Source organism: Magnolia sinica, chromosome 4 (genome assembly GCF_029962835.1).
Source record: "Magnolia sinica isolate HGM2019 chromosome 4, MsV1, whole genome shotgun sequence".
NCBI classification, from domain to species: Eukaryota; Viridiplantae; Streptophyta; class Magnoliopsida; order Magnoliales; family Magnoliaceae; genus Magnolia; species Magnolia sinica.
The window spans coordinates 48,504,942-48,517,388 of NC_080576.1; the positions used below are offsets into that span (position 1 = coordinate 48,504,942).

The window sequence follows — 12,447 nt, forward strand, 5'->3', positions numbered from 1 at the left end:
AAGTTAAATATCCAAGCCATTCATCAGAAGGATGCGACTATGTAGATTCCTGATCCCAATAATCAGATTGGTCCAGCAGTCAGGTGGGCCGAAATTAACTGAATAAGTTTATGGTTATGAAAAAAATCAGGGGGCCACCTTTATCTTTCAGAAGTAGCATCTACACCGTGAGATCCACATGATGGATGGCTTGGTTATCACAACTGTCTGCCACATTGCCAGACATGGTGGCATGTGCATTAGCTGACATGTACACGGGTGTGGACTTAGCAAAGCTCCAAGAAAATAGGACTGGTCATCTGCATTCTTCTTTTTTTATGCCTCGTATTTTTCATGAACTTTTAAGGGCATGTTTGGGAGCTTGGAAAGTATTTGGGTTGAAAATTCTTTCCAAGAAAAGGATATTTTCCCCCAATTGGGACTTCACGTTTTGGTGGAAAACATTTTCGAAGAATGTGTTTCCATAGAAAAAGACCTAAAAATAAAAATTAAAAAAAATAAAACCTCTTAGCCCTTTTTCTGTTTTCTTGTTCTCTCCACATGTTTTCTTGGAAAATAACTTTCAAAGAAAATGTCACTTTCTTTCTATTTTCCAATCTCCCAAACAGGCCCTAAAGGAAGTCAAGGAATGTGAAAACAAAATCTTATTTTTATAATGGGGAGGGAGGGAAGGAGGGAGCCATGATTTGATTGAATGATACAGATTAATAGCTTTTTTTATCAATTGAGGCATAAAGGCGGTTTCATTAATGCACTGCATGTGGGAACAGGGTGCACATATACCAGATCCAAACCACTTATCATCCAGGCTACATCATGGATGTGGCCTAGTCTAGGTTGGTTGGACACTCAACTGCTAGATTTGAGCATTGAATGTGATTTTTTGTTCTTGGTTGTGCTGGTAGATTTGAGCATGGAATGTAGACTGTTGGTTAATGGTTGAGCCTTGCTTAACCATCAACTCGTCTTCCTCAAATCCATTGTTTGGTTAGGATTATCTTAATTTTTGGACTCGATCACATCTGTGGTGGGGCTAGAGGATTGACAACCATACACCTATGTACTTAATGTTTGCTTCTTTAATTAATTTTACCTATTTGTAAGGACAGGATCAAATGCATAAAGGAAGGCGGGATTCGATTTACAGTCGACGGCATGAGCTACTTCTATTCGGTGCTGATTACTAATGTTGCGGGTGCTGGAGATGTTGTTGCCGTGAAGATCAAGGGCTCAAGAACAGGGTGGCTCTCAATGGGCAGGAATTGGGGCCAAAACTGGCACATAAATGCAGATCTCAAGAATCAACCACTCTCGTTTGAGGTGATCGCTAGTGATGGGGCGATGGTCACATCTTACAATGTAGCACCCAAAGATTGGAATTTTGGCCAGACCTTTACAGGCAAACAATTCCAATCATAAATAAATTTAAAAGAAAAAACAAAAAAACAATATTCTTGCCTTCTGGAGTATGTAGTGGGTATATGAGTGCTTGATTAAACAAAGCTACAAGGAGAGGAAGGAGTTATGAATGGGAGTGTGGGTCTTTTGCACAAGTGCTTGATTTTCACACTCAGAAGTAGATAGAGATCTGCAGCTTCCCATGTTAGGATGTGGGCCATATGGAGTTATGCAGCGGGCATGGCAGATGGGCCAGGATCATGGGAGTGATTGTACACGGAACTAAGAGTATGTGTCTGGTTTTGTTCTGGCATATTCCAAATTTCCTGGCATTGCATGTTGTTCTTGTGTATCATTTGTAAGAGGAGAATATTGAAAGTGAGAAATTCTTCTGTTTTTCTTTTTCGATTTTTGAATTTATTACGAGCTTAAAAGAATCTTTTCTTATAAATGCTCAGAAAATTTATTTAAAAAAAAAAAAAAAACTTGCACAAGATATTTGGAATTGAGGAGATATTTGATGCTCTGTTGAAGTGTGATGGTTGATATGCATGTATTAGATGTGGTACAGGTGTCATATGTTAACTCGTATTAAACCTTCTTGTAGGGCCCAGTTAGATAGGTCAATCAGATTGGTTGAATAATTGAAACCTATGTTTAGTGGGGCACTTGTTTGTGAATAGGACTGTTGGCTATTTTCCATTTCATCCACCCAGAGTAAAGGGTGATAAAAGGATTGTGTAACTGTAGTTTATTATCTGTCTAATATAGGGGCTTATCATTTGGACTGCTTAATTTTAGCTAATTATATGCCAAGTGTAATTTCTTAGTGCCTTTGCATTGATTCTCCTTAAAATTCAGGTTTTAATGTTGTGGATTAATATACGAGGCTCCACTGTATGCACATGAAGTGTTCCTCAAATCCAAACCACCTAAATTGTGGGACCCAATGGATTTGATCATGTTCTTAAAATTGCAATGATCAGTAAACCATTACCTCTTATAAATGGAATTTTTTTTAGTTGAAATTCAGCTATTTACAACATTTTACAGTCACTCATCATCCATTAAATAAAAAACTAGTTATGTCTCATGCTTTTGATGGTTTTTTTTTTTTTTCTGTTAGCTTGTTAGTACACCCACTGTCAGCTCACACTTCACTATTAGCTGCCCCCACTAGGGATTCGATACCAAGACCTCAGTGTTGAAACACATGCTTTTGATGTTGACAACATGGCCATTACGTGCATGGATAACACTTGAAGATCGTTTGGATTTGTTATTTCTTTTGATAGGTTTTTCCATATAGCTGCCAGCTTTTAGGGCCATCGACTTGTAATAGCCCAATTTAAAAATATTTAAATTAACAAGCTTACGTGTTGCACTGTTAGTCATCCCAAAGCCTAGCGTCATTATAGTGTTTTATACAGTGTTTTACACTGTTTAAAATTTATATTTTTTAAAATAATAAAACTGCCCTTCAGTGAAGTCAATCAGCTCTTTTACTAAGAGTACGGATTGTTTGCGTTGAATGGGGATTTTTTGCGTTGAACGGGCAGCACGGATTGTTTGTATTGAAGGCGGGAGTGGATTGCCTGTGTCTATGTGGGGTCCATGGAGATATCCCCGACTAATTTTAAAAATAAGGTAGATCCAAAACTCATGTGAGCCACACCAACAAAAGAGTGGGAATAGTAACATCCACCATTGAAACCTTCCTAGAGATGACCATGATTTCTATATGCCATCCAAACCGTTCGTAGAAGTATTAACACTCAAATAAACTATAGGAATAAATATCATACTGATAAAAAACTTTTGCCACGGCCAAGTGTTCAATTCCCACTGTTTCGTGTGGTATGGCCCACATGAGTTTTGGATCTTTCTGATTTTTAAAATCCTGTCCTATTTTAGTCTTTCAAAACAGATGTACAGTAGATTTGGATGAGGCTGGCTCTCAAAATGCACTGATATTCTTTCTCCAATGCCTTGTACTACACAACACAATTTTTAACCGTGGGGAACTTCTCAGACCCACCATGATTTATTATCTAGCCCCACCATAATTTATGTGTTAGAGCCACACTGTTCATCAATTTGTCCATATCACCCTAGAGGGTGAGCTGAAAAATGAGACATTCAAAGCTCAAATGGATCACACCACGTAAAAAGCAATGGAGACTGGACAACTATCATCGAAACCTTTCTAGGATCCACAATAAGGTTTATTTGCCATCTAACCTCTTCATATTGGTCACATGAACTTGGATGAAAGGAAAGCACAAATATCAGCTTGGTTATAGCCTTCCATGGCCTTAAAAAGTTTTCAATAATAGGCATCCAATTCCCCCATTTGCCTGTAGTGTGGGCCATTTGAGACTGGGATCCACGTCATTTTTGGTCTCATACCCTAAAATGATATGAAAAAATGGATGGACAGTGTGGATCTTACACAAAAATCATGATAGGTCCCATGGAAGTTTCACATGCCAACACTTTCCATTCTCTTCACTCCCAGATGTGTTGCACAACAGGAAACGGAATTTAGTTACACGTGAAATTTACATGGCTCCACCATGACCTATTTCTTAGGTCATATTGCCCATTCATTTTTATTTATTTATTTATTTATTCAGATCATTTTATAATATGAGCCCAAAAAACATGGAGATCCATATATCAAGTGGACCACATCATAGGAAACAATATGATTTTGGACTCCTATTGTTGAAAACTTCTTGGAGCTATAAAAGGCTATGATCAAGTCAATATTTATATTTTACCTTAATTTAGGCCTGCATGACCTTATGAACAAGTCAGATGGCAAATAAACCTCACAGTTGGCCCTATGAAATTTTCAACAATATTTTGTTCAATCCCCATTGCTTTTAGTGGCATGGTCCACTTAGCTTTGGATTTGTCTCATTTTTTTGACTCATAATCTAGAATTATCTAGAAATTTTGATGGATGGTGTGGATATAATACATAAATTATAGGGGGCCTAGACAAGCCCCACACAGTATAAGTTGTGCTGTGTAGTAAGCAATCTATTTAAGAAAGAGAAAATTGCCAGCTCTTGTCATAGGCAATGCCATGTAGGTAGGGTTGTACAAGAGCCAAGCTAGCTCATAAAGCTCGCTCAGCTCAGCTCGATCTAACTCGGCTTGAACGACAACTCGAGGTGAGTCAAACTTCATATAACCCAACTCGCTTTGAAAACAAGCCAAGTTTGATCATAGTGGATCTTGACTCAACTCGACTCAAACTTGGCTCAAAGCTTGAGATCAAGCTCAACTCGACTCGAATATATATATATATATATATATATATATATATATATATATATATATATATATATATGGGAAAAGGTACTATGTGCTCAACCTCACGATAAGCTCCCATGAGGTCAAGCTATGTGGGCCCCACCGTAATGCGTGTCGACCATCAACACCGTGCATTCGATGGGTCCCCTCTAAATTATGGGATATCCCAAAAATCAGCCGTATACGGAACTCAGGTGGGCCATACTATCTAAAATCATGTGAAGACATGCCAAAAACATATAAAAGCACTTGGTGGGGCCCACCTGAGTTTTGAATGCTGCTGAAACTTGGTCTGAACACTCATCTAAGTGGGACACACATAATGGATGGGCTGGATTTGCAAAACACATCTCGGTGAGCCCAAAAAATGATTATGAATGTTTTAATGGTGCACGACCCCTCCCCACTTCTGTATGTGGTGTGGCCCACACAAGTGACGGATTGACTTGATTTTTGAGACCTAGGCCCAAGATGGAATGGTGCATCTGTCTGATGGGGTAGATGTTCGAAACACATCACGGTGGGGCCCACACAGCTCGACCTCATGGGACGGTCCCATCAGCTCGAGCGCATAGTACCTTTTCCCTATATATATATATATATATATATATATATATATATATATATATATATAATATTATATATATATATATATAATTTAAAAATAAAATAAAAAATTAAAACTTAAAACCTGCCCTACCCATCTCGCTGCGCCCGAGCTCCATAGTCTCTCTCTCTCTCTCTCTCTCTCTCTCTCTCTCTCTCTCTCTGAGCACCAACAACAAGGTACCTCTATGGTTTTATCTGATATTATATATATTATTAATGAAATATTTGATTGGGGAGTTGGGTTGGATGCGGGTTGGGCCAATTGGGTCGGATAACTGGGTTGAATCGAGTGTGGGTTGGGTCGGGTTGGGAGCAAGCTCAACTTGATTCGAGGTAAGCTTGTCGACTCGATCTACTAGCTTGTCTCGAGCTCGACTTGAAAGGTTTGGCAAACAAGCCAAGCTCAAGCTTGAGAGCACAGACGAGTTAAGCCTATCTTGGCCCACCTTGGCTTGATGTACAGCCCTACATGACAAGGATTTCTTGCCAAAGGCTTTCGTATGAAGTTCCTAAGATGTTAGGTGGGGGCCGTAGTAATGTTTGTGTGAAATCCACTCCGTTCATCCATTTTGCAAGCACATTTTAGAAGTGACCAAAAATAAGGCAGATCCAAAACTCAAGTTAGTTACACGAGAGGAAATAATGGTCATTGAACCTGCACCATTAAAAACTTCACAAGGCCCACGGTGATGTTTATTTGTCATCCAACCTATTCATCAGGCCACACGACCTGGATGAAGGGAAAACATAAATATCAGTTTAATCCAAAAATTTTAGTGGCCCCAAGAAATTTATAATGGTGGGAGTTCAATCATCATTGTCTTGTGTGGTAGGGTCCATATGCGATTAAGATCTGACTCATTTTTTTGGGCTGATGCCCTAAAATGAGTTGGCAAAATGGATGGGTGGTACAAATCACACAGGTAGATAAAGGTGGGGCCCATCAAATCTTATGCTCACCTGCCGCCATTACCAAAGGAAGTAAGGGGAGATATGTCTTTTTAACACTTTAAGCATGTTTTCTCAGCACTCAGTGATGTTTAAAGTATTAGAGCAACTATTTTTTCATATTTATAAAGTGTTTGTTAATTTAAATATTTTAAAATAGGGTAATTATAGGTGGATGGCCATAAAGGCGGGTGGTTATATGAAAAAAACCTCTCTTTTCTTAATGTTGAAGTTCAATTACTAATTTATTCTTTAAATAAATAAATAAAAGTTTAGTTGTTTTTTAGTTTGGATGCCATCCATGATGTAAGGAGTTGATACTTAGGCCTAGGAAATAAAATCCCTATAAATATGTAGTAAAAAAAGAAAAAAACAAACGGAGAGATGCTTACGTGTTCTCGGAGTGCTGACAAGTTATAGTCTTCCTATTTGCATTGGGATGCTTAGAGAGTCCTATCCATTGATCTAGACTATTCACTAGGTCGAGCCCACGATTCATTGGATACCATGGGAATGTCACACTAATCTGAGAAATACTAACCATTTTATCAATGGCCTTAAATATGGACGGTCAAGATCATTAACACAAAAAATAGGTTTAGGAAACAATTTGATCCATCTATTTGTAAGAGACCATCATGGATTGTATATGATTCTAAGGAATCAGTTTTGTTAGGCAATGGTAACCAGCCCATCCATGGGTCGGGAAAAGGACGGGTATAGAAAATAAGTCTAGATCAAGGATGGATTGAATCAAGATCTAATCAGCGTGATTTTTGCACGGTAGCCAATCAAATGTGTGCTGAATTTAATGGACAGCTCAGATCGATCCATTGAGTTTTCCAAGTGAATCAATACAACTAGGAGCATAGTTCTAGAACTCAATGAGTCGACTCAAAACTCAACTCGATCATATTTAGAGCGAGTCTCGTGGAAACTCGCTAGAGAACTTGACTTGATCGGGTCTCAACCGGACTCTACGAGTACACTCGAAAACTTCTACGGGATTCGACAGGCAAATGGAGTGACTCGGCCAGTGAGTGTGTGTGTGTGTGTGTGTGTGTGTGTGTGTGAGAGTGAGAGAGAGAGAGAGAGAGAGAGCTGTTCCTGAATTGTTTAATTTTTGGAGCCACCCAACAACTATTTTGGATGGACCATCTAGAGTGGGCCCATCATCTCAACTATTTAAAGCTTTGGACCATCAAACCATGACCGCACATGCACAACTGAAAACACAACAATTTGACCATTGAACCATCCATTGCATTTGCATGTGTAATATCTCAAACAACAAAAAATCAGGTGGACTACCTGTTTACTTCTTCTGACCTAAAAATCAGGATATTCCATGCAATGGCTAGGAACATCTTACAAAACTAAACTTTTAACTGTTGGTTTATTTTGTACAATTTGGCCCAGCTTACATTTGAAAAGGTCTAATCTTTCGGCCATACACCTTAGATCTTGCAAATATGCATATTGGCAAGTGTGCTCCTGAGTAAATATGGGCAGGGCTGATTTGTGGGCTTCGAAAATCTAGTCAGAAAGTTCAATTTTCCAACTTTGAGTAGCTCATGTTCAGTACACCATGAAATTCCGAAACATATCACCCAAGCGTCTTACCATTCCATGTGAGAATAGGGGTGGTAGTGGGCCTAGAAGCGACTCATCCCCATGGAAAAGGCTTGGGTCCCTAAGCCTCTGTAACTGGCCCAACCACCTTATGAGGTGGGTTCAGGCCAAGTTAAATTGGTAGCTGGTCGGGGTTGAGCTATAAATATCATCAGTTTAATTAAATGGATTGCCCTACCTGACCCAACCCACCCACATAAACCTACCCAAAACACAAAACAAAATAAAGAAGTAAAAATGTTTTTTTTTTTTTTTTTGTTGTTTTACTAAATGTACCTACATATCTAGGCTGTGCATAGCCTTGGTACCATATTCCATTCTGAAACTTAGAGTTGGGTCATGGCAGATTGGGTCGAGTAAGTTGAGCCAATTAAATAGGTAGGGTTGTGTCAGGTCAAGCTTGATGAATTTTCAAGTGGTTTGGATTGGGTTAAGAGGGTTATGGGCCGTGGACCAGGTTTGGGCAAGAATTCTTGGCCCGTTTAGTAAATGGGTCAGGTGACACCAACAAGCTCCGAACCTGACCCATCGTCACCACAAGGCCTGGGCTTGAAATATAAGTCCAATGTCCAGGCTAGGCCGCACATGGGCCAATCATTCTGTGGCCACCATTATACTAAAAGAAAGGATGGTTTAAAGACAACTGTGAATGGGTACCTATACAAAATGCATGTTTAGCTTAAAAGCATTCTGATCCGGTTATACAATTGGGCTCATTGTGGATGGAGGAGACCTGCAAAATTTTCTTAGATCAGACATTTCAAACCCTTGATCATTTCATGCTTTTCCTTACCTTTACCATGCCAGCCTTGTAAGGCCAGGACTGGGGGGACTTAGAACCTACTACACTTGAAAACTGACTTGGAACACTTCTGACAATAATCTCTACTTTTAAATGTAACCCAGGGTAAAAGTCATTGGGGTGTTTAAATTAAAGATGAAGTTGTCCTGATAAAGAAGAGTGCAGCAGCATTTGTTCCCAAGTTGGTGATCATGTAGCTAAAAAGTTCAAAAAGTTGTTAAGCACTAACACTATTGAAACAAAAGGCTGTGCAATGTTGGATGGGTTCAAATCATACATGATGTAGATGTTTTTTTTTTTCTTTTTCTTTTTTTCTTTTTTTAAGGATAACAAGAACTTTTATTGAAAAGGCACCTTGCTTGCGTGACATATTACCATCAAAGCTAAAAATCTAAATTACATTCCTTTCAAGGACTTTATACATGTAGCCACTTCCAAAACAAAAGATTTAGCCCTACGGATCACATCTGCCTCTTTGATAGAAAGCATTTTGAAAGCACACTAGAGCCAGAATAGTCAACCTCCAAACAACAGTATTTTGCCTCCCGATTTTCACATTGTGATAACTGAGTAACTTCTTGACTAAATCAGGCATAGCCCGTGATATGCCCAAGGAACTAATAAAATGGCTCCACATTTCCAAAGTGGCCTTAAAATGAATGAATAGATGGATTGACTAACTCTGCATCCTCCATGCACATTACACACACATTTGGAAGCACTATATAGATCTTCTTTGAGGATTGCCAATGGTGAGCACTCTCTTCCCTCCAACCAACCAACGAAATCCTGCTACTTTTGGAGGGGCCCATTAGTACCACACATGGGGATGTGTGACCACACCAATCATCCTCAGACAGGTTATGCAAACATCGATCAAACCGAGAAGCAACTCAATTTGTCCTTTAGCCAAATCAACTTGTCCCGCTCTTCTCTTGCTGAAACATACAATTGAAGCCTATCCAGAAGTCTCACAAACTTTCACTTCCTCGTCTAACATGTTTTTGCAGCAAGGAGGGCACCAAACGACATTATTTCCCACAACGTAATAACATTCAAAAACCATGGTGGTGTCCTTTCTCAAGGAGAGTCGTGCTACTCTTGGGAATGTGACCTGAAGAGGAGAGTTGCTGGCCCACACATGTTCCCAAAATCAGATTCTCTCCCCACTACCTAAGGAAAAAACCTACCCCAGCTCTAACTTCCTTCTTTTGCACTGAGATTCCTTCCTCCTCCCCAAAGCATCACACCCATTTTCCCAGGAGTGCCCATTCCATCAAATTCAAATTTCTAGAAGGAGAAATTTCTTCCTTTCACCTCAGGGATTTGCACCCCTCACCCCATCCCCAACAGATGAAATTTCTTTCTTTCACCCGACGCCTGCCACAGGAAATCTCTTCTCAACTTTTTTTTAATTTGGCAAGAATCGAATAAGGGCAAAGTACAAGAGCAGATTTAATTGTACAGACTAGAAAAGTGTTGTCAGACCACCAAGAGATATTGATATTTCCATTTAGCTAATTTCCTTTCAAAGCAATCCACTACTGTATCCCATAAGTGCCTTGTCGGCTTCCCAAAACAGAGAGGAAGCCCAAGGTAGGTCGTAGGAAAGGCCCTCTCTCTACAACTAAACACTCCTGCCAACCAAGCCATCTCCTCCTCAAGCACACACACCCCCAACATCTCACTCCTGGCAGCATTCACTTTAAGGCCCAAAACTGCTTCAAAGCAAAGGATGATCATTCTTAGCTTTTCCACCATAGACTCCAGCTTCTTTTTCTTTTTTTCTTTTTTCCACAATAGACCCGTCAGTTTCACAGAAGAGGAAAGTATCATCAGCAAATTGGAGATGAGAGATTGGGGGATTCACCTATTCACTTTAAACCCTCAAAAGAGGCTAACTTCTTGCCTTTTTGCTAGCATCCTGCCCAAAGCCTCTACCACTACCATAAACAAATAGGAAGATAAAGGATCTCCTTGTCTTATACCCCTCAAAGGCTTGAAGAACCCATTCGGAGAACCATTCACCAAGACAGAATTGAGCCGAGCTAATACACTCCCTCATCTATCCTCTCCATTTCGACCCACATCCTACTCGCTTTAGCATATAATCCACAAATCTCCACTTAACATGGTCATGTTGCCTTCTCAAAGTCCTACTTGCACAATACATCTCCGCTTCCGTTCTTATACCGAGAGTTAACGCACTCATGACTATAAGAACGATGTCGATGATGTGTCCACCATCAATCAAAGCTCCCTAATTCTTAGATATGATTGTCGCCAAAACTGCCTGAAATCTGGTAACCAATGTTTGTGCTAGAATTTTGTATGACCCCCCTAATCAGGCTAATTGGCCTAAAATTTCCCAGGTTCCCCATTTTGGTAACCTTTGGGATTATGGCGATGTAAGGATGTACCCAACTCCGTTGATAAGCGGCCTCTTACATAAAACTCTGGTATGGAACTCATGATATCCCCTTTGACAACCTCCCAAAACTTCCTAAAAAAGACCATTGGAAAGTTGTCAGGGCCTGGGGCCTCATCCCTACCCAAAGATGCCATGGCAACCTTGATTTTTCCTCCAAAAATGGCCTTAAGAGAAGCTACATCAACGTCAGATAGCTTGTGAACCTCTAGATCATCCACCAAGGGCCTATCCCATCACTTATCTATAAGGAGAGATTTATAGAACTCTACCACCGAAGCAGGCACTTAATCTTTCTTGTCAAATCTTCTACCTTCCACAAGGACACTACCCATCTTGTTGCATCTCGCCCGAACACAGGCTATACTATGGAAAAACCTAGTATTTTTATCCCCCTAAATAACCAAGTGGCCTTGAGCGTCGCTTCCGTTTGACCTCTTCCTCCTTAAGATTACTCAAGTATTCTTGAGACAAGCAAACCCTTCTATCCCTTTCTTCCTCCGATAACTCCACTCCTTAAGGAATCTGATGCAAGAACATTTGATGACCTAATCCTAGAAGCATGCATAACCAGGTTAAAGAATGTTCAAGTAAATACATGAATCAACTAACCGTTTCCAATCAAAGGGATTATATAAATTTCAACACAAAGATGAGGTCATTCTATCAGGATCATGCCCCTTAGCATAAAATCGCGTAAACAGTAAAAAGGGAAGACCTAGGGATATGAGGATATCCCAGATCTAGCATAAGTCAGTCCACGGTCAAGTTTGGATTTGATTATACTGACCAACCATCCCTCTTTTCCATTCAAACTAGAAAAAGAGTATCCGGAGAGGAACGAAAGGGGTGAAAAATGAAGGGTTCGAGATGAAGAAAGTACGAGTCCTTTTGTTGTCGAAAGAAAATGAGGATGATTCTTACATTTTCCTACACCTCGAAGATTTAGAAAGAAGGAAACCTGAAATCGGGGTGGACTCCTCAACACCCAAGGGCCAATCCCGAAACCCTAATTTCTTAAATAGAGAGGAAGAAAAATATGAATTTCTATTCATTCAATAATAATGAAAATAGGATTTTCACAACGTATTTATAAGCTATGGAAAAAGGAAAAGTGCACTAAAGTCCTTGAAAACAAGAAAAATAACAAAAAAAAAGACGAAAAATTAAAGAAAGTGCAATAAAGCCCTGAAACAAGAAAAAAGAACAAAAATGCCTAAAACTAAAACACTGCACCGGTGTGGTAGGGTATGAAATCCGATCCATAGATCTATGGTCAGGGTGCGTTCATGGCGCTCTTGTACTC

At 39.7% G+C, this 12,447-nt stretch overlaps 1 protein-coding gene across 1 annotated transcript in view; it reads left to right on the top strand.

Annotated features, from left to right (window-relative positions):
• Nucleotides 1-1,804, top strand: part of LOC131243088 (expansin-A13) — a 32,490-nt gene extending 30,686 nt beyond the window's left edge. The window contains exon 2 of the mRNA XM_058242177.1: nt 1,110-1,804. Coding sequence (XP_058098160.1) covers nt 1,110-1,419 — 310 coding nt within the window. The 3' untranslated portion in view covers nt 1,420-1,804. The remainder of the gene's footprint in view (nt 1-1,109) is intronic.
• The last annotated feature ends 10,643 nt before the right edge of the window (nt 1,805-12,447 follow it).